Source organism: Sphaerodactylus townsendi, linkage group LG03, assembly GCF_021028975.2.
Source record: "Sphaerodactylus townsendi isolate TG3544 linkage group LG03, MPM_Stown_v2.3, whole genome shotgun sequence".
Taxonomy (NCBI): Eukaryota; Metazoa; Chordata; class Lepidosauria; order Squamata; family Sphaerodactylidae; genus Sphaerodactylus; species Sphaerodactylus townsendi.
The window spans coordinates 120,643,824-120,665,355 of NC_059427.1; the positions used below are offsets into that span (position 1 = coordinate 120,643,824).

The following is a 21,532-nucleotide window of genomic DNA, read 5'->3' on the forward strand; positions in this document are numbered from 1 at the left end:
CACCATGACCAAACAACTTTTTTTGCACCAGGTCATCTCAAAGTCACCATCACATTATAGAACATGCCCCAACTCACAAATCTGAGGGGAGAAGGAGGAGGGGTGTGGGAGGCATGACTAAATGGCCGCAGCCCGGGGACACTTGGCCCCATATGTACCCTTGCACGGTACGCCCCTGCCCAGGAGGAAACCAGGCTCAGGGCAACAAAACTTGAAAGATCAGGGGCTGATTGAAACAGGACTCTGGGAGGATAAGAAAAAACATGCCACAAGTGGTGTTCCACTTTTCAGTGTCTTGTTTGATTTTCCCCTGCACAGGCAGCCTCTCTCAGCTGATACACATACCAGGACTGGGCATCTGCTGCCCTTGTATGGATAGTGGCCACACAGGTAGGTTTGCCAGGCTCATCCAGTGCTACATTTACATTGGGCCTCATGGCCAATTTGTTAGGGAAGGGCCTAATCCAGAATTATATGATGCAACAGTTTATAACTAGGAGGAATTTTGTACAGACAGACAAGCTCTCAGTGAGGATATCCCTATTTATAGTCTGAAGTGTGGTACAGTCTCAATAAGGTTGTACCACATCATTATTCTGAGTATACAGCCTTAAACATTTGCCTGTGTTTAAAACACCTACCATTCCAGCCGAAAGAGCATTTGTCCAGTGGAAAAGGCTCTTCCTCCAATAGAAGAACACTTAATTAGCTGTCAGACTTCAGTAATTAAATAATTGGAGGGGACAAAGCTGGACAATCCACTCCCAATCACATGCACTCCTCGAGAAATTCTCCCTCTTACACAGTTGGAAACAGTAGGCCATCTGACTTACATTCACCGGGAAAAGACGAGAGAAATAGTTGGCCCAGTTATCACGAGCAGCTACCACAATCCTCTTCTTCATCCCATCTTCTGGAATGGATCTGGCATCCCTGCCCGCCTGGAACTCCGCTGCCAAGAATGAAAAGATGCCTCAGCAGCACAGACAGGATGGCGCTTAGGACCAAAAACATGTTACATTTGACACACGGTAGGACATGAGTCCCCAACCTAACTTGTAGCCAAATAGGGCAGGGATAAACCTTTCAAAACCTCTTCGTCACCCCTCAGGGCTGCAAACACTGTAAGGGGAAAGGAGGGACTTCATTCTTCCCTCCCATAACATTGTCACCACAGAAACAGTTACCGGTGGGGGCGGTTTGCCCTTTCTGCTGGCTCCACATGTCCACTGATACTCCAGCTTCTTTACCCGTCAGTCTCCTTCAGAATCAGGACTTGCGCTGCAAACTAACAAGTTCTGGAGCTTGGTCTGGCACAGAAGGGTTGTGATCTTATGAACCAGTTGATTCAGCAGCACTCTCTTCCTTGCCCATAGTTTAAATAGACTGAGGAACAACAGCCTTATCTGTTGTGAAGGAAGTTTCTGGAACTCTCAAGGTGAGGTCTTCATTGGGCCAGAATCCTGAAGAACTAAGTCTAGTCTGGTTCCACAGCTGGCTCATAGGCTGCTTACATGGCACTATGCCTCCTCTCAGCTATCTCAGCCTGAGCCCACAGCCTCTGCTGTTCCTGCTGGACAGAGGTAGATCCTGGAGAGCTCGTGAGCTGGGTTGTGGGCTGGTGCTCACTTGCTCCAGGACCAGGGAGGACAGATGGATGTTCTGGTGGAGAAGCCTCAAATGCAGGTTCCTTGGGGCAAGATCAGTCAGAACTTTCTACCATGCTGATATCTCCTTGAATTTCCTGCTCTTCCCCAAACGAAAATTCTGGCTCCCCACAGCTTCTCCCCTAAGGCTTCTGAGTCCAAACACATAACCAGCTCAGCAGAGGTCATGACAGGCCTGCAGAGTCAGTGGACAGGACAAGCAGCCCCCTCCCCCACTGCCATTTCCACTGGCAAAATTGCACGAAGTTTCTTTTTTTCCCCTCACAGAATTTCGAGCCATGCGGGGAGATGAAGGTGTTTTCAAAGATTTTAGGGGTTAGTTTCCACTCTAGTATATGACTACAAATTGGGTCAGGAACTCATGTCCCAACATGTGTCAAATATAACCCCACACACAGCTAAGCTGGTTTCATTCTTTTGAAGATGTTGCTGAACATGCAGTTAATGTCCTCAGTGATGCCCTCACACACTTTTTGTATGGCAGTATCTGGTAAGCAATAAGAAAGTATGCATTCTTGCGGGGGGGGCAAAAAGTACTTGGAAAAAATAGTGATATCTTACACTTGAGGAGGTTTACAAGTAGACTCTCTCCCTTGCCCACTCCCTTGGATTTGAGATGGGCGCTAAAGAATGAGTTAGACATTAAAATCAAGGGAGGAATTATATTCCTAAATTATTGCTATGGTTCCAACCACAAAGATTAGTGGGAACTAGTTTGTAGATGGCTATACTCTGTACCAGAAAAAGATGTTAGTATAGTCAGTTGATGTGCAGTGGTTGAGAAAATGGTATGCTTCCACATTAGAATATAGTTTTGAGTGGATATGAGAATTACCATTCATTTATATGGGCTGCCTTTGTCAAAACCATTATTTTGTGCATTATTAAACGTGCCACTTTGATATAAGAGCCTTTATAGTTCATTGAACAACTATCACCAACTTTCAAATGGATGGGGTGGGGGGAGCAGGACTAGGTAGGCACTAAGACCCAGGTCGAACATTCTGCAACACAGAAAGTCCAGCCTGTTGAATTCTGTGGCAGAGGAATACTCAACCTTACTAACATATTTTTCTGAGACAGACTATAGCATAAGGTTGCAGGGATGTAGAGATAATTCTAAAATCCCATTAATCACACTTGAAAAGCCCAAGAGTATTTTTCAAGTTGTGGTGGGTTCACTGTGTGCTTGACTGAATACACAGCACTCTCCACATACATAAAGCATTACCCAAGAAAGATGAAAAACAGCTCTTCAGTTCCCAATGGAAGCTGTATGCCCCTGGAGATATTACAGGCAGAGACCAGAAGCAGAGTAGCATCAGAGGAATTGCTTACTTAACAGACATTTCATCTTGCGCTTCTCTTCTTTGGAGATCCGAATGCATGACTCTGAGTGAGTATCTCTGATGATCTAAGCAAAGAAGTTTGACTTCCGTTAGACTTGGTTGCTTTACATAGGAAAAGTCAAGGGCAAACTGAAGCTAGAAGCTCCAAAGAAAAGGTAGGTGCATAACTTAAAACAGGCAAGGTAGCAAAACTGGATATGGAGGAAGAACGAAGAGGGGGGGGGGGAATCCTTTGTGGAAAAGCAAATGAAAGAAAAAGAAAAGAGTAACGTGTGCATTTACCTGATTACATAGCAGATTTAGGCAGTAAGGGTGACTGAAGTTTTCCTTGGGGTAAAAAACCTGTAAGGGAACAACAGATACAAAATTGCATTCAAGACAAGCAACACATGGCCTCCATTCAAACCAATCAATGATCCAGTGCTTGCAGGCAAGCAGTTCAGGGGCACAATTCTGGGTGACTATCATAGCAGAATAATGGGCAGCCACTTCCTTGACACAAGGAGTAAGAAAGCTGATTCTTCCCTGCTGTTTGTCTCATCACACAGACATATATCCAGAGGCATGGGGGGGGGGGGAGAATGGCGACTGGGGCAACACCTGCTCTGGCTGCTCCTGCGCCCCCACCCTCCCCCACCGGCCCCCACATGCCACTTATCTTAGATGGCGGGAGCTAAGGGGGAGGGGCGCCTGGTGGCAGCCCAGTCAGGCTGCTCCTTCGGCCGGCAGAGGCTCCGCTGGCTGAAGGAGCAGCCTGGCGGGGCGGGGCTAAGGGGCGCCCGGCGGCCCAGCCAGGCCACTCCTTCAGCCGGCAGAGTCTCTGCCGGATAAAGGAGCAGCCTGGTGCAGCTTGCCTGAGGGGAGGGGTGTGGGGGGCGATTTTCCGGCCCCCCCACGTGACCAGCTGGCGTGCACCTGGGAACATTTGACCCCACATGTCCCTGTGAGCTCTCTGCCTCTGCATATATCTGATGCAATTATAGCTAGATTAATATTTGTTTCAGCATTGCCACATCTACCCAGAAGTCTTTCTCACTTCTACCATCACATGGGTGCATTTCCCCAAACTAACCTCTCCTCATCCCTGCCAACTTGATGAGATCAACAGAGGTGGTAATTCCATGGCAAGCCCATCACAACTTCTTACTTGCCTGTAATTATAAAATGAGGGAAGGCACTGAAGTTGCTCAAGCAGATCCCAAAGGCAGGATGATCTGTGAGCCAGCAATAGAGATGGGACTAAACTTCCACGTTTCCTGATTTGCCCGGGGGAGCACACATAGGGAAACTGGGTACCCCAATCCTAGCAAACGGTCCTTGCCACAAAAGCCTTGTTGGGATGCAATGGGCCTAGACATACTTCTTTACGCAGGAACAGTTTCCAAGTAGGGTTGGCATAGGAGAAGCAGACACTGGCTGAAAGATTGATGAGCTTGGTTTTGCAGCTGGCACTTTCTTCCATTTCAGTCAAATCTGAGCCTAAAAGATGACAAAAGGGAAATCAGAAGGAATGTCACCAAATCATAGAAATGGAAGGGAGCCTCTAACCGGGGAGGATGAATGCATCTTCATAAAACAGAACTGGAAGGGCCCATACAGGTCATCTAGTTTGAACCCCTGGTCAATGCAAAATCACCCCAAAACATCCCTGACAAGTGTTTGTCCATCTGCTGCTTTCAGACTGCCAATGAGAGGGAGCTCGCTACCTCCCTAAGTAGCCAATTCCGCTGCTGAACAACTCTTACAGTAAAAAAAAATCCTGATATCCAGTTGGTACTTTTCCACCTGTAATTTAAATCCATTATTGCGAGCTCTAGCTTCTAGCCAACAGGAACAGCTCCCTGACCTCCTCTAAGTGACAGCCCATCAAATACTTTAAGAGAGCAATAATGTCCTGCACCCCACTCCACTCCACCCCTCGCAACCTCCTCTTATCTAGACTAAACATTCAAAAGTCCCTTGGCCTTTCCTCTTGGTCTCCAGGCCCCTGACCATCCTTGTTGCTCTCCTCTGCACCCGTTCCATTCTGTCCACATCCTTTTTGAAGTGAAACCTCCAGAGCTGCATACGGTACTCCAGGTACAACCTGACCAACACAGTGTAAATTGGAACTATCATATCTTGCGATGTGGATGTTATCCCTTTCGCCACTACGCGCAGTGATATTCTCCCCAAATAACCCCTCTGAATACATCTGTGAGGATTTTAATGATTTTTGTTGATTCAGATTCAAAGCCCACCCTACCCCCGAAGACTCTAGATGGGGGAGATGCTGGGAATTGTGGGTCAGCCTTGCAGTAGCTGCACTCATTCCTCCAGAGCTGGGGCAAAGGGCAGCAGTCGGAGAGAAATCCTCAGCAGGCCATCTGTTGGTATACGGGGGCCAACATGGGGCGAATCTCTCTCCAATGTTAACACCTATATGTGCTCTCTTGCCAGGTTGATCTGGAGTTTTAGGCTTGGGTGTCTTCAGTACCCTGATGACACCTAGCTGTTTCTGTTGATGGAGTGTTTTCCGGACTCAGTGGTGAACTGGCCCTAAGTGGTGCCAGGAGGCACGACCACCTTCCCAGGACCCCCCCGCCCCCCGCCTGTCTCCCTGCTGGCTACTGTAAGTGGGGTGGGGAGGGCGAGGCTCAGGAATGGGCCCACCCCCCACAGTGCCCCACCCCCCATGGCCTCCCTGCAGGCTGGCTCCTGCCCTCCCCAGGTCTGCAGAGAGGCTGTGGAGGGCAAGGTGTTGTGGCAGGCGACCAAGGTGGGTGCTGCCACTGCCTGCCATAGAGACCCCCACCCCGCACAGCCTCACTGCAGACCAGCTCCTGTCCTCCCCAGGGCCTACAGGGAGGGTGGGACACCACAGCAGGTGACCCAGGCAGGCGCCACTGCCTGTTGCAGAACCTCCCCCTCCCCCCCGCGGCCTCACTGCAGGTTGGCTCCTGCCCTCCCCAGGGCCTGGGGAGGGCAGAAGCTGGCCTGCAGAGAGGACAGGAGGGGCTTGAATTAAGTTCAAGGCTTTGATGTTGACTTTCACAGCACTACACAATCTGGGGGCATCTGTAGGACCCCCTCTCCTAGTATGTCTCAGCCCTGGCTCCAACCTCTTGGAATGCTCTGTCTAGTGAGACCCAGGCCCTGTGGGATCTGATGAAATTCTGCAGGGTCTGTAAGCCGTTCCACCAGACTTATGGCTGAGGCAGCTATGGCTGTATCGTCCAAATGGCCTCCATCCTTCATTGTCTATATTGGTGGGGTAATTTTAATGGAAACTGATTTTCTATGCTATCTGAGTTTTAATGGTAGTTACTTGTGATGTTCTATTTTGACTGTATGTCAAGTGTTGGAAGCTGCCCTGAGCCTGCAAGAAGAAGGGTGGTACATAAAAATAATAATATAAATAAATAAAACAAAGACAGCTGCCCAAGGGGCAACCATTTAGTTGCTAGGAACGTCACAGATGACTCAGTAGTACAGCATCTGCTTCACACGTGAAAAGTCCCAAGTTCTGTACCCAGCATCTCTAGTTAAAATGCTCATGTAGTAGGTGATCCAAAAAACCTCTACCTGATGCCCTGGAGCAGGGGTATACTGGTAAGGGGGACATATGGGGTCAAATGTCCCCGGGCTATGGCCATTTAGTCATGTGGGGGCAGAAAATCTCCTCCACACCCCTCCTCCTTCCCCCGGGGAAGGTGCAAAAAAAGTTGTTTGGTTCATGGTGGGGGAGGGCAGCCACCCATATTGTGGGGTGGGGGCAGAAAACTCATATTTTGCACCGAGCTACATTTTCCCTAGATACGTCTCTGCTTGGCAACTGCTGCCAATCCCAGTAGGAAATACTTACCTTAGCAGATCAATGATCTGACTCATTATAAGGCAGTTTCATGCATTCATCAGCACTTAACAACAGAGTTGATGCTGTTATTTCTTAAAAACAAATCATTACTGATTATCATGATAATCAGATGCTTTTGGAAAGTCTTTCTTTTCCCAAGATTTAACAGCTATTAGCTATTCATCTGCTGTTTCACAGTTTTTTAAAAAAGACGTGAAAATAGAGTTCAATTTCTTCTTGACACTATAAAGAAAAAAATTGCCATGTCTTTCACATAATTCACCAATCCACTTGATAGCAGATAGCATAGCATCCGCTTCTCAGAAAGTGGTAATGTTAATCAACTCATTTGCAATATTTACGTGGAACACAGTCTATAGTCATCTAATCCCTGAATGTAATTTATTATATCCAGTAAAAAGGCTGAATGATTAATATTATACAAAATCAAGTGGAGAAGTGAAAGGTCATTTGGAAAAAACCTATTCCAGTAGTCAGAAAAAATATAATACATATAGCCTCATTTTTACAACTTTTTTGTGCCATGAAGACACACAATTTGTATACCAAATATGACGATTTCAGATTTAGAATGAGTTATGTTTGAAAAAATAGTTAATTCAGTATTTATAAAGTGAACTTTTTAAAGAAGAAAAAGAGTTTGGATTTATATCCCCCTTTCTTTCCTGTAAGGAGACTCAAAGGGGCTTACAATCTCTTTCCCTTCCCCCCCATACCCCACAACAAACACCCTGTGAGGTGAGTGGGGCTGAGAGAGCTCTGAAGAACTCTGACTAGCCCAAGGTCACCCAGCTGGCATGTGCTGGATTAGCACAAGCTAATCTGGTTCACCAGATAAACCTCCACAGTTCAAGTGGCAGAGCAGGGAATCAAACCCGGTTCTCCAGATTAGAGTGCGCTGCTCATAACCACTACACCACACCAACTCTCGGATGACAGTATGTTCATAATGCTCACTGTGAACAGGGCTGACTTCAGTGAGTTGTCACCACAAGGACAATTCAAGAATCTCTACTTACGTTTCAAGCTAGGTGCATTGTCTGAAGGAGGAGAATATGCTGGTGGGGGTGACCCAGGGCCAAGGTGAGGGAGAGGGACTCCTGAGGTAGGAGGAGAGGAGGGGCCCCGAGCAAAAAGATTCATAAGGGGCTGCTGCTTCTCTTTGATGGTGTTGGATAGCTTGACAGCTTGTTGTTGCGGGCGTGGTGGTGGTGGTGGTGGAGGAGGAGGAGATGAAGAGGGAGGCTGCAAGCAGACAGGGAAAGCAAAAAAAACATTTTAAGGTTCACACACTGTACTGACGATGAACCCAACAGTTTGTTGTTTAGGGCTCTCCCGGATGTATGCGGTTCCGAATGGTGGAACATTATAGGAAAAATTGCTTCATTGGGTTTAGCCCTAGAGCACCTAGTCATGAGGGAACCAAAAGAAATATTTTGGACAATTAAAACTAGATTGCTTGATCAAGAACAGCAATATTTAATTAGTGAAGCAAGATCGATATGTTCCCCCTTATCCCTTGGCATCAATCTTGTGGCTGGAAAGACGGCCTCATATTTACTACTGATTGATGAGCCCAGGCAACGTTGGATTCTTACAAGAGCCAGAAGTAAAGTCTTTTCCCTTGCGCTTATTCAAGGGCCATTCAGGAATTTGTCCCTTTCAGACAGGGTATGTCCATATTGTCCATCCCAGGTTGAAACATTGGAACATATTTTATGTTCTTGTCTGAATTATAACCTCTTGAGAGAAGTTCTGTTATCACGAACTATGTGTAACGTCTCTCCCAAAGGTTGTATAATAAAATTATTAAATAGTAATGATGTTCAGATTTTAGGGAATACAGCACAATATCTGTTGCAGGTGCTCTCATCCAGAGAATTTTAAAATGCTTTTGTCAAGTGTGACATTGTTCTGCCAATTGTTTTGATATCTATGCCTAATAACAGTTGAACTTGAACCGGAACTGTATTGGCAAGATCAGTATCTCTAAGAGGCCTGTTGCTGTACTCTGTAACAGCCACACAGAATCTATAACAACAGTTTAATTTTATTTTAACCTTGTGGGGAAATAGAAGCTTTCTGCAGGAATCTTCTGAATCCATCATGGGAGACAAAAAGCTATCCTAGTGGGCAGCCCTCTCCAGGCTCCCGCCAGAGAAGCTGATCAACCGGTCAGTTACTGACAAACCAACTGGCGCTCTAATGGTATAAGACTTATACTATAAGTAGTGTTTTCCACACAGAGCAGGGCTTCTCCAGGTTTCTTCAAAAACTGGAAACAAAATATCATTATATTGATATAAAAGTATGTTTAACAGATCTTCTGAATTCCCAGCTTTCATTTTTAAAAAGTCTCTAGCATCTTTCTTTGCAGAATATATTTTCCCTCATGTCCTGCAAAGAAAAGTGCTAGAGATCTACTTTTCTTGAAAGTAGGTTAGGAAAGATTGAAGAAAAGTACGAGGTGGTGCAGAAATGCACCATAATGCTGCAGGGAAGCAAGGCAAAAACATTTTCTGTCAGCATTGAACCTAGGGTAGATAACCTGTATGGAAATGGCCAGTGCTGACCTTTAATTCAAACCCTGGCACCTTCCATTTCAGACTCTCATATCTTTTCCCCCAAAATACTCATAAGGTTTCAATTTGATAAAGTTTTCAACAGCGATCTAAAAACAGAGGCAGATAATAGGTCAATGGCTTTAGATACTCAGGGAATCTATACCAAAAGAGTCTAGAGCTACTGTGTTTACTTTTGTTATTTTTTACTTCCTATCCCACCTTTGACAGATGGTGGTATATATAGGATTCTCTCATTTTATACCCACAAGAACCTAATAAGGTAGGTTAGTCTGAGAGATTATGCCCAAAGCCATCCAGAGAGCTCATAGCTGGTGGAAGATTTGGACCAGTGAGTCCCCCTAACGTTCTAGCTATTGTACTGCATTGACTCCTCCACGCATCGATGATTAGAGTTCAAACGGCAAGTTATTACTCACCAGTGAAGGACTTGATCCCACAATCCCTAGCTTTGTTAGAGCTTCCTCTTTGGGGTCATTCTTCTTCAAGAAAGAGACATTCCTTCAAGTCAAATAGGGAAGAGAGTCATTGTTAGTTTGCTAAATGGGCTGCCAATGGAAGCAAACACAATAAAACGTCTACGCCCTCTCTTGAAGGCATGTCAGAGGACACCTGAAGACTGTTGCAACGCATGGGTTCATTCCATAAAACTGTCAGCAATAGAGATACGACTGAACGTTAAGAAAATCAAAAGAAAAAAAGTCTAATGTCCCATTCATTTTTATAGATAATGGTCTGCATGCTAGCACTTCACCAGGCAAAGTTTGAAGCCTTTTCGTCACCTAGGGAGTCTTACTCTTGCTTCGTTGCTGCTTCCTCCAGCGGAAAAGCTGATCTGCTTGGAGGAAGAGTCCTTAAACTGGAAGTGCCTCGCAGCTACCCTAACAAACAATCACTTTGGTAAAGAAAAAAGACAAGCAACCCTTTTTTATCTCATTAAACTAAGATCCAACCTAGGTGCGGTAATGGAAATCTTGATGTATTTATATATTAATCCACCCATTGATGTGTGGATTGGGAAAGTTTATTTAACAAAAAGGAGGGAGCTAAACCCTGCCCTTCTTCTACTATACTTTGTTGAAAGCATTTTTCTCTCACCATGTCTTCCATACTGGAAGTAATACAGGCTTGTCGAGGAGAGGAATTAAAAGCACTGGAGTGCAGGAAAGTACAGCATAGAAGGGGGCAGGGTTTCATTTCTTTCATCCACATATTTTATTTTTTGACTAAACAGTAACATACAGAGACACATACACACATTTTAGACGTGGCTGGGTGGACTTGTGCATAAATACAAAAAGATCCCCTGAAGAATATCTCCCATCAGTGATGGTTTGCCAGCCATGGGGGGGTGTCTATCATCTATGTGACTGCTATTCCTTGGGTATCTTAGCATGCAAGTTAGCATGCAAGTTATTGTAGCAGCCTTGATTAACAAGACATTTTAAGAAGTGCTTCTTTACCCTATAGGCACGATAGGTTTTGGTGGTGGGACTGGTCGGCTTTGGTGTGTTTTAATGATTTCCCGTATCTCCTTGCTGGGTTCAGGTTTTGGTGTTAGTTCCAAATGCTTCACTCTAGGGGGAAGGGCCTTGTTTACTTTCACGACTTGGTCACTGTCTTCCTGAGAAGGGCCTGTAGAAGAAGATAGACTTTTTAATGAGATACACATAAAAATCTTTCTGAATGTCACACTCGACCTGGTTCTTCTCTAGTTCGGTCTTGGTAGTTCTTTTCCAAACCCTTTGCTGCTTCCCTGTATAGCTGCCTCTCTGTTTTGGGGTATTTCAAGCTAGTGTAGCCAATGAGGTAATCAAGAGAGCCAAACTACCAAAAAACTTGTGGGAAGTACACAGCAGATGAGTGGGCGTAACCAAGGGCATTTCCCCACTTACCTTCTGCCCCGCGCTACTGTAGGCAAGTAGCTCGGGGTCCCCCGGCACTCCCCACTACAGGGGCGGCAACAATGCAGCCGCCCTGACACTGCCGCTGTTGCGCCCCCTCAGTGCGCATCATTCCTGGCGCTTTTCCAAATGGCGCCTTTTGATGAGCCCACGCAGAGTGCGGGGTCGTGGGGAAGCCCGGGCGCGTGCCAGAAATGACACGCGCTGAGAGCAGCATACAGGGGGTCGTGGAAAGTGGGGAACCGCCCCAAGATGAGCAACTCACATCTCCTGCAGGATTGCCATTCCACAGAGGAACTTTGGGTGAGGGATCTGCCAGCTGAGTAATTATACAACAGAGAAGTGCAAACTGATTAACGTGCAGAGAAAGCTTTATTTAGGAATTAACATACATGGTAGTGAAGAATAGAGATAGAAATAGTTTCCTAGCCACATCACTAGTTGAGTGAGAGATAGAGTTATGAGTGTGGAATAGCCAGGAAGAAGCAGGGTATTGCCCTAAGAGTAGCTATTTAGAGACAAGGAATGATACTTATCAAGAAAAAAAGGTGTTGACCCCACTATCCTATCTAATTGGCCTTTACTCTTGCTACCTTTTCTTTTGTACACCAGGCATTGCTTACTCCAACAGGGCAAGGGAGGGGCCATCTTACAGCCTGCACAGTACTTTCACTAGTTAACCCCTTTACCATCCAACAGTGCATTAATGCATCTGTATGACTACTACTACTACATATGATGGCATTGGCTATTGCCTACAAAAGCTCTTGCCTCAATATACCAGTTGGTCTCGAATGAGGCCAGTCTAATTGCAGTACTTCTCAGGATTCCTACCTCGGCAGAGTGAGCTTCATTCTTGCATAATCTACTCATTGATTATATCTGGCCTAAACTTACCTGAATTTGGTTCAGGAGATCCCAGATGTTCCTCAAAGTTCATCTTCCTTGGAGGTTCTATCTTCATTGGGCTTTTATTCTGCCCTGCGTAGGGAAATAAGTCTATTTACTACTATTTTAACCTGCTGAGATATCATCAGTCCAACAAGAATAATTGAAAAGGAAAGATTAATGGGGTTTGGGGAAATGAATATCTAATAGATTAGGTTATATGATAAAAAAAGTAATATGATCCATGCAATTGTAGTGTGCCACAAGCACAGTACATGATCCAATTTAGAACCTTAAGAGAGTGCGAATTAAATATAAAACAGATATTTAATTGTGTTAATAACATCTGCTAATTTGCTACTCTGTCATAGCATGGAAAGCAAAGAGATACTGATGTGGAAATGAAGTGAGGTCCCATTTCAAGGCAATATGAACATGTGGCCCACCCATTCTCTGGAAGTACTCAATTTTCTTCTGGAAAGTTGCACGAGAGACAGAATCATGTCTTCTGTCTTCTGTATGATTTTCCTGGGAGATGTGGATCTAGAACACACAATCCAAGAAGTCACCAGTCAGACTTCAATGTCAGATTTACTTTTAACCATTCATGTCCTTTACCACTTCCTTACTCATCCATACTGGCATCAATATGAAACTGGGATAACTCTGAACTCTTTATAAGGAGACCTAAATATAAGTGAAATAAATATATATTTTACAAAAATATACATGCAAAATGCCATCAAGTCATAGCCACCTTATGGTGGCCCCAGCAAGGGCCTTTCAAGGCAAATGATTAAGCAAAGGTGGTTTGCCATTGCCTTCCTCTGCAGACTTCCTTGAAGCTCTCTCTTCCAAGCACCGACTCTGCTTAACTTATGAGATCTATTGAGATTGGCAAACACCACGCTGCCTTCACTCCATTTTACAAAATACATCTGAGGAATCTAATTTGACAGGCCACTGCAGCTGAAACGAGAGGTTCCCTTTTCTCTCTCCTTTATGCTGGTCTGAATTAAACTGCAGCCAGAAAAGCTGCTGAAAGGCACTGCTACTGAGGGATATTTTGCTGGACACTCAGAAACCCAATACCGATGCTGGTAGCTGAGGCAGAGATTCTGGTACATCTTTGTTGCTGTGTTTAGGATCCAGAGCTGGTTTAGATAGAGGAGAAGCCTTTTTTGGACTTGAACGTTCAGGCGGCTTCTCTTGAAGTGATGCTCGCAGTGGTCTAAGAGATTCAGGAGACCTCCTCTGTGATGATGCTCGCCTTGGAGATTCAGGAGACCTCTTCCGTGATGATGCTCGCCTTGGAGATTCAGGAGACCTCTTCCTTGATGCTCGCCTTGGAGATTCAGGAGACCTCCTCGGTGAAGCTCGCCTGTGATACTCGGGAGACCTCCTCCATGATGATCCTCGCCTGGGAGATTCAGGAGATCTCCTCCGTGGAGATGCATGCCTTAGTGTTGGAAACTCAGGAGACCTCCCTTTTTGCTGGTGTTGCTGCTCTTGTTGCTGCTGAGAAATTGTCACTGCTTGAAGAGTCATCTGTTGAGCCTGCAAGACAGAATCCAGATTTTTCATTACCCTCTTTCAGCACACATATTGTCATACCAGCAGTAACCATTCCTTTCAGATTCAGGGCCCATCTTTAACTCCAAACTGCAATTTTCTCACGTAAAAAAGACAAATATTGTCACAAATAAATATGTGTCAAATATTAAGAATCTTTTACACATTGCATGCCTTGTGATCTTTACTAATCTGTGTTAAAGGTTATAAGTATGGAATAGTTGATGCCTTTGATGAATGCCTTAGTTTCAGTTTATAAAATATGCTGTGTAATTCTTTCATTGAATAAACTACTATGAGATGGCATCCATTGGTTCAGAAGACTTCAAACAGGAATTAGATTCATAGAGGTGAAAAGGTCCATGAGTTGCCATTAGTTATGCTAACCAAACAGAAACTCCATGTTCATTGATAGTATACTATTGAATGTCAGTTTGCGGGGGGACAGCTCTTTGGGCTGGCTTTGCCTTCATTTGCTGCTAGTGGGATTCCCAGAAGAATCTCGCTGGCTAGAAAGGGAAACAGGACATTGGACTAGAGCAGTGGTGGCGAACCTATGGCACGGGTGCCAGAGGTGGCACTCAGAGCCCTTTCTGTGGGCACACGTGCACAGAGTCTGTCATGTGGAGGGGCAGAAAATCACACACACACCCCACACACGCATCTAGGCTGGCCTGGGCACAATCGTTTACCTGGGAGTAAGCTCGGTTGCTGGCAATGGGGCTTGCTTCTGAGTAAACCCACCTAGGGTCGTGATTCACCCATTTGAAGCTTTGCACGGTTGCTTCACCAAGCTTACTCCTGAGTAACACGTTTCTAAACGAAAACCTCAGTATTCAGATTAAATTGCTGTGTTGGCACTTTGCGATAAATAAGTGGGTTTTGGGTTGCAATTTGGGCACTTGGTCTCAAAAAGGTTCGCCGTCACTGGACTAGAGAAACCTCTGGTGGGATCCAACAAGCATTTTGCTTCAACCTTATGAAATGAACAGGTCATAAAGTTATCCTATCATCGCTTTTACAGTGGGTAGTAAAAACCTTATTGAGTGATTCCACTGCTGCCTCCGCATCTTTAATTATCCAACCGTATAATTAAAATGTATGGGAAGAAAGGATACTGCCATTTCAAATGTTGAGGAAAAGGTGTTCTGTGCATGACATAAAAGTATTTTTATTGACTTCTTACATTTTCCTCCATTTTTCTTCCCCATTAAGCATCCACATGTCTGTTTTGTTTTGTTTTAGGTTAGTAGAAATATTTTAAAGTATTTTTGCAGTTTAGTACTGTTAGGGAGAGAAAGAGGTCTCAATGCAATAAGACTTATTCTCAGGTAATCTGTATCTAACCTCTCTTTCAGTGATAATGCATATCAGTGTTCCGGCTAGGTCCCTTGGCTGGGGAGTCTTCCTGATTGTGCTTACTGCTGTTATTCGTTTGTTGCTTTGTGTTGGATTCCATTGAAATGAACACTGTGCAAATCATAAGTTAAGCAAGTATTCTTTAGTAACCCAGTCCCTTTTTCCTTTAATGTTTTCTACCTAATGGTTAATTTGATTCACAGCATCAGAAAGCCAAATGGTTTGTTTTGTTATGATATCTATTTTGGATCGTGGTCATGGGGAGGGGGCAACTGGAATTTTTGTCCAAGGGCCCATGGTGGCTTTTGGCAGCCCTCTCTAAGAGTGCACTATTTTATGAGGGGAAAGGTCCCCAGTCTACAACCTGGACCCCAGTCTACAATCTGGACCCCAGTCTACAATCTGGATCATATGCAGACACAAGTGATTTCATTTTATGCTCTGTGGGACATTTACATTGAAATTTCGAATGGAAAAATAGATAATATTGTATAAAAATAATATTAAAGAAGTCTGCCTGTATAGTAATGTCCTCTGAAATGCCACTTAAGCAGTATGAACAGCAGTGCATGAGATAGGGTGCTGCATGAGACGGAGTGCTATACTTGATGAGATATTGTAGGTTTATTACACACTCAAATAACTATTGGCTTATGCCAATAAAGGTTATGAAATTAGATAACTATTGGGATAATAGCGTTGGGCAGTCCTGTGTTATATTTAAGAGCATCACACTACACAGTCTGTGATTTAAGGGAATAGGGGAAAAGCTCGGGAACATCAAATATTCGCCAGATGGGATAAATGGATTGTTTGGTCTAGCCAATGTAGATATTCTCTAACCAATAATTAATAACCAGCTGTGGTTAGTGTCTAACCAATAATTAATTACTAGTTGTGGACTTGGAATGTAGTGGTTATGGTCAGTGGTGGGATTCAAATAATTTAACAACCGGTTCCGGTAATGGGATTCAAATAATTTGACAACTGGTTGCATACAAGCACCATTTTAACAACCGTTTCTGCTGAAACGGTGAGAACCTGAGGAATCCCACCACTGGTTATGGTGGAGGAAAATGATGAGATGGGACTGTTGAAGCTTGACCCATGCTCTGGCATGGACATGAAGAATGGATCTTTTGTGCCTCTGTGCTGCGTATTTACTAATTTATTAGAGAAATATGGAAGATCCAAACAAAATGCAACTAGCAAGCTCACTGGGGTTTGTGGTGAACAGCATGCAACTTGCAGGATGCTTGTTTCACACACATCTTCTAAACCAGGGGTCTGCAACCTGGGGCTCTCCAGATGTTCATGGACTACAATTCCCATCAGCCCCTGCCAGCATGCCCAATTGGCCATGCTGGCAGGGGCTGATGGGAATGGTAGTCCATGAACATCTGGAGAGCCCCAGGTTGCAGACCCCTGTTCTAAACCCACCTACTTACCATGAGCAAGGCCTGCTGGTTGATAAAGGCTTGTTGCTGTGCTGCTGCTAACTGGTTGGGATCCACTGATGGCATCATGGGCTGAGGCATAATCATAGCTAAGAGAGAGGAAGAGAGAGAGAGAGAGAGAAGGCTAAGAAGAACTGCTAAGTACATGTTCAGTGTACTCACAATATGGACTCATTTCTAAATACATGCATAGCAAACAGAGGGGAATCTTGCTGCATGAGGTTTCCATTAGTTCAAAAGTAGGATTTCCAAATTCAACACAATTCCATGTTGCTTGTTCCAGCATTCTTTGAGTACTAGGATTTGAAAATCAGTTTGTCAGGGGAAAAAAGAAAAACAGGTATCTGTAAAAGGATTTCAGTTCTACATTGTATAGCACGTTTACAGAATTCATAGCAGGAAACAGATTTGTTTCAATTTCATGTGCAATCTTCTCATTCATTTTGGGAAACCTTGTTTGACTTATAGATCGAAGCAATGAGATATTACAAATTTATTTATATAGAATGTTTCTATATCACTCTTCATGGACATACTCAAGGCAACGTACAATTAAAACCACATCACAATATTAGAAAGAAGCAGAGGCATAGCTCCAAGGGGACTGGGGGGTGACACACCAGCCACAAGCCCCTGTGGGGTGTCCAGCAATGGGCGTTCTGAGACGTGGTGGGGCGTTCCAGGGCGGGGGCATTCCGGGGCGGGGGCAGAAGATGCACCAGTGCACTGGGCGCTTTTCCTCCTTGCTATGCCTCTGGAAACAAGCCACTAGCAGCAATTGCAACTCAGAAATCCCCATACTTCATTACATTCTTCATATTTTATTACCTGGCATTGTTCCCATTCCGCCTAGTGCTGGCACCGTTGGTATGGTTGCAGGCATCATTCCTCCCATAGCTGCCACAGGCTGGTAAGTGGGCATATGCATCATTCCTGAATATCCTGGCCAAAAAACCAAAAACCCTAACTTGTAGTATTCCCTAAGAATGTCCGTTTCAATCCAAACAACAAAGCTCACTGAACTTTCTGATCATGTGTACTGGAAAAAAAATCAGCATGACTACTATTAGCTGAAACCTACCCACAGTATATGTATTTCAAGAAGACCCAGAAAATCTTCAAAATCAGAGCAAGCAAATCAATATGACCAAAGACAACAATGTCATGCAATGAGAGCAAGTCATTTTAGGAATGATTCCCTTCAAGTAACCCAATGGGTATCTAGAAAGCACACAAAAATAGCTAATGTTAAAATAATCTTGAATAAGACCCCATCCAAGCTGCTGCATGACTCTTGTTATCGATAAGTAAGATGGCTGGCACATGCTAAACTAGTGAGATTCTGATAGTAGATAGTGAAGAGAATGACTGATGCCATTTGGGCCTCAGGAAAGAATAATCTTTTTCCCATTCAAAAGAAATACAATGCACGGGTGATTTAGGAATGAAGGGGGCAGAGGCTTAGTTGACACATTCCAGGGAAATTGCAGTAAAGTGCCAGAGATCTGAGATTGTAGAAATGGACTGCACCACTTCAGCAGTAGGGGAAGTGTCACATTTTGGAATGCCCTTCTCTGTAAAAAAAAAACCTCACTGCAAACAGAAAACAGAGACAGAACATTTCTCCATACTGCACTTCTTTTCTATTTGAATGGAGATTTTTTTTAATATGATGGATCATTCAAAGCTGGGAGCCACCACTTGTACTCAGAAGTGGTACAATCCATTCTACCATCTCAGTGCTCTGCCACCTCATTCTCCTCCATGTGTGAATCAGGCCTAAGAATTACTCTTGGGAAAGGGTCAATATTTCTTTTCCTGAGTAACAATGGAATCTAAATCCCCCTCCGCAAAAGCATCTGTCAGGCGTGCTTTTTTGTGTATCTGAATTGAACAATGATGTAAACTGGGTGAAAAGTAATTAAAATGGAAGTTTGGTTCAGTACACGTAAAAATGGTGTAGCTGCTGTGAGCAATTTGTTTTGAGAGCTAGGAAGGAAATATTCTAAATAACTAAATGCTGTGAGAATTCTGGGTTTGGAAATAGTTGTATCCTCATGTGGTCCTCTACACCAGGTAGAACTACAATGCTCCAACTACCCATTGCTATGTGAATAGAACAAGCAGGTCTAGAATCTTCATAGTCACTCTCAACAGCACAATTAGTGACATGTATGCTAGTGTGATCTTATAGTCAGACCTGGGTTGCACTTGCTAGCAGCACAGTTCCCCCTGGAAAATGAATCCTTCAAATTGTCATCCTGTCCTTTTCTATCCTTGCACTAACCTGCAGTGGGAAAGATTCCTTGATGAGTGGGTCCAATTTTTCCACCTCCTTTCATGCGTCCGGTGAGACTCCTCTCATTCTCCATACTCTGCAGAGAGGAAGACAAGCCCAAGATTAGTATTCAGCTCATCCAGTTGCGCAGGCTGGATATGTGACCATAAGGCAGGCAGGGGATGAGAACTGCCCATAAAAGAATAGACGATAACTTTGTCATCACTACAGAGAGATTTATACTTTAACAAATGTAAGACCAAACAGTGGAACGTACAACACTGAGGGGCAGCAGTCATTCACATGTGAGAAAGGATTACACTTACTAATATACGAGCTCTGGATCCCTGTTGCGGAATGGGCATGAAAAGACCATTAGTGTAATCATCTGTCCCTCTGGAGGACTTCTGACTATCTCTGGTGCCTGATTCTGTGGGAAAATCAGATTCTCATTACCAGATGAAGCTCCTCCCCTGTTCTCCAGCAACATTCAGAAGCTTCCCCATCTATGCAACCCAGTTCTACTTCCCCAAACCCCAACTATTGATTTGTAGATCTGCAAGCTCAACGTTCCCATCTGGCTGGAGACACACAGGGCCAAGCTGTACAATATGATTTTTCAAGAGTTGGGCCTGGGTTACCCAGAACTGAGTCACTTTCCCCAAAGTTCCACAAAAGCTGTGGAGGGGTGTTTTAAAGTCTGTGGGGTGGGTCCAATTTGGCACGTTTCTGTATCGGAGTAGGGGCTTTCATTCCAGAGCAAAAACAGTTGTAGCCCCTGACAGAACCCCTCCCTCATCCCAAGCCAGACTTTAAAAAAACCATTCTCCACAGCTACTGTGGGGCTGTGGGGAAAGCAAGTCAGGGAACCCAGACTCAACTCCTTAGACATGATATCATTTAGCTTGGCCCACATACATTGCCTGAAGGGCCAGAACTATGACTGGTTCTGCCAGTTCTTTTACTTCAACCTATGGCCTTCCATGCCTACGATTGAGGCTCACCTGGGTAGACATCACAATCTTTGTCAAAATTTTGAGGCAGTGATGGTGCCTGAATGCTTGGTGCAGGAGGGATGTTCACTAGCATCCTGTCAAAGGAAAAAGACAGTAGCATCACAAAGTTGTGATCCCTAGGAAATTGGGATAGATTATATAGGGAATAAGCAGCAATAAGGGAATTGCTTACGTATCTTGAGAGGGCTGCCAAGAGTAGCATTCATCCCCCTCTGGTGTTATGGGATAGTTAGGGGAGGAGCCAGAGGGCCAGCTGCCTTCCTCCATTTTTCCAATGAAATCCAGCACAAAGTCACAGCCTGGTAAATCCTGCCAAGTCTTGCCTGTAAACATGGATACAGACCAGCCACGAGGGATCTTATCCAGGCCCCTGAGATCAGTAGTCAGAAGATGTCATGTAAAGGCAAGAAAACAGGATGTCAAACAACAATATGTGAGGCAGAGATGGAAAAACAGAAGTGCTATCCATTCCAACATGTTTTGGTGAGGCACACATATGCTCCTAGATCTACTCTGCACATAAGCACATACGTCCTGTGCATGTGTATAGAATTTTCCAAAGCATTTCAATATCTTCCAAGCTTTATCTTCCAAGCTTTACCTTCCAAGCTTTACCTAGCTCCCTTTGAATTAGTCAATTCCCACTCCAATAGTTCAGAAATAGAAAACAAATTAAAGAAGAGCTCCACGGCACAGGAAGTAATCTTGATTCCATCAAGATGATCCTCCTATGGAGGAGTCCGACTGCTCCCTAGGGGAGGGTTTTAAAGGAAAGGATTCTCCGGGTGCCTTTATTATGAAATTACCGCTGTTTTAATGAAATTCAGTATGTTTTAATGTCAGAGTTTTATGGGCTGCTGTTGTTTTATTTGTATGGTTTGCCCTTAACTTATTTGTATTAATTGTTGCACACCGCCCGGAGCCCCTCGGGGATAGGGCAGTATAAAAATCAAAATAAAATAAATAAATAAATAAATAAATTAGTAAACCAGATCTCAAAAAGGTCAGATCAGAACCATTTTTACCCACCCACTACCCAAATGTGGGCCACCATCCCACATCATCCCAGAGGCTGGATGGCCACCTATCAGAAGTGCTTTGATTATGTGTTCCTGCATTGCAGGGGGTTGGACTTGATGGCCCTTGGGGTCTCATGATTCTATGATCCCCGACACACCATCAAATACCAAAGCTTCTGCTCTGGACTGAATTGTATTGCAGTGCAGCAGAGAAACACAACGAGAAGGGCAAGTTGATGGGACCTTTACGACCTTTCAAACTCTTTACTGTTTCCTTGACTTGGGGCTTACTGGAATACAAAGCCTAAAGGAAACCAGAGAGCACTTTTGCGTAGGGAGGAATTCTCTGTTCTGCTTGGACTGGCATGGCAAAAGCATCTGGAACAGTAATGGTGTTTATGCACTGAGATTTACTTTGGGCTTTGCCATCACCACTGTCGGAGGCTTACTGCCATTTAAAAAATATTACCAAATTATTAAAAATATTATATTTGTAAACATTATCAGGAGACGGGATATTGCTGTAACATTAAAACATCTACTACCCATTTTTTTTAAAAGAGCAAAAAAGACCACCGGCCTGAA

The 21,532-nt window shown here is 44.3% G+C and overlaps 1 protein-coding gene across 1 annotated transcript in view; it reads right to left on the reverse strand.

Moving 5' to 3' along the window:
• MYO15B (myosin XVB) overlaps nt 1–20,261 on the reverse strand; it is a 98,552-nt gene extending 78,291 nt beyond the window's left edge. The window contains exons 1-16 of the mRNA XM_048487407.1: nt 20,101–20,261; nt 19,917–20,002; nt 19,239–19,342; nt 18,922–19,009; nt 17,463–17,576; nt 16,626–16,723; nt 13,339–13,803; nt 12,693–12,789; nt 12,256–12,339; nt 10,918–11,089; nt 9,874–9,955; nt 7,892–8,117; nt 4,377–4,495; nt 3,299–3,358; nt 3,006–3,081; nt 834–952 (exon numbers count right to left, since the gene is read on the reverse strand). Coding sequence (XP_048343364.1) covers nt 834–952; nt 3,006–3,081; nt 3,299–3,358; nt 4,377–4,495; nt 7,892–8,117; nt 9,874–9,955; nt 10,918–11,089; nt 12,256–12,339; nt 12,693–12,789; nt 13,339–13,803; nt 16,626–16,723; nt 17,463–17,576; nt 18,922–19,009; nt 19,239–19,342; nt 19,917–20,002; nt 20,101–20,261 — 2,151 coding nt within the window. The remainder of the gene's footprint in view (nt 1–833; nt 953–3,005; nt 3,082–3,298; nt 3,359–4,376; nt 4,496–7,891; nt 8,118–9,873; nt 9,956–10,917; nt 11,090–12,255; nt 12,340–12,692; nt 12,790–13,338; nt 13,804–16,625; nt 16,724–17,462; nt 17,577–18,921; nt 19,010–19,238; nt 19,343–19,916; nt 20,003–20,100) is intronic.
• Between the last annotated feature and the right edge of the window lie 1,271 nt (nt 20,262–21,532).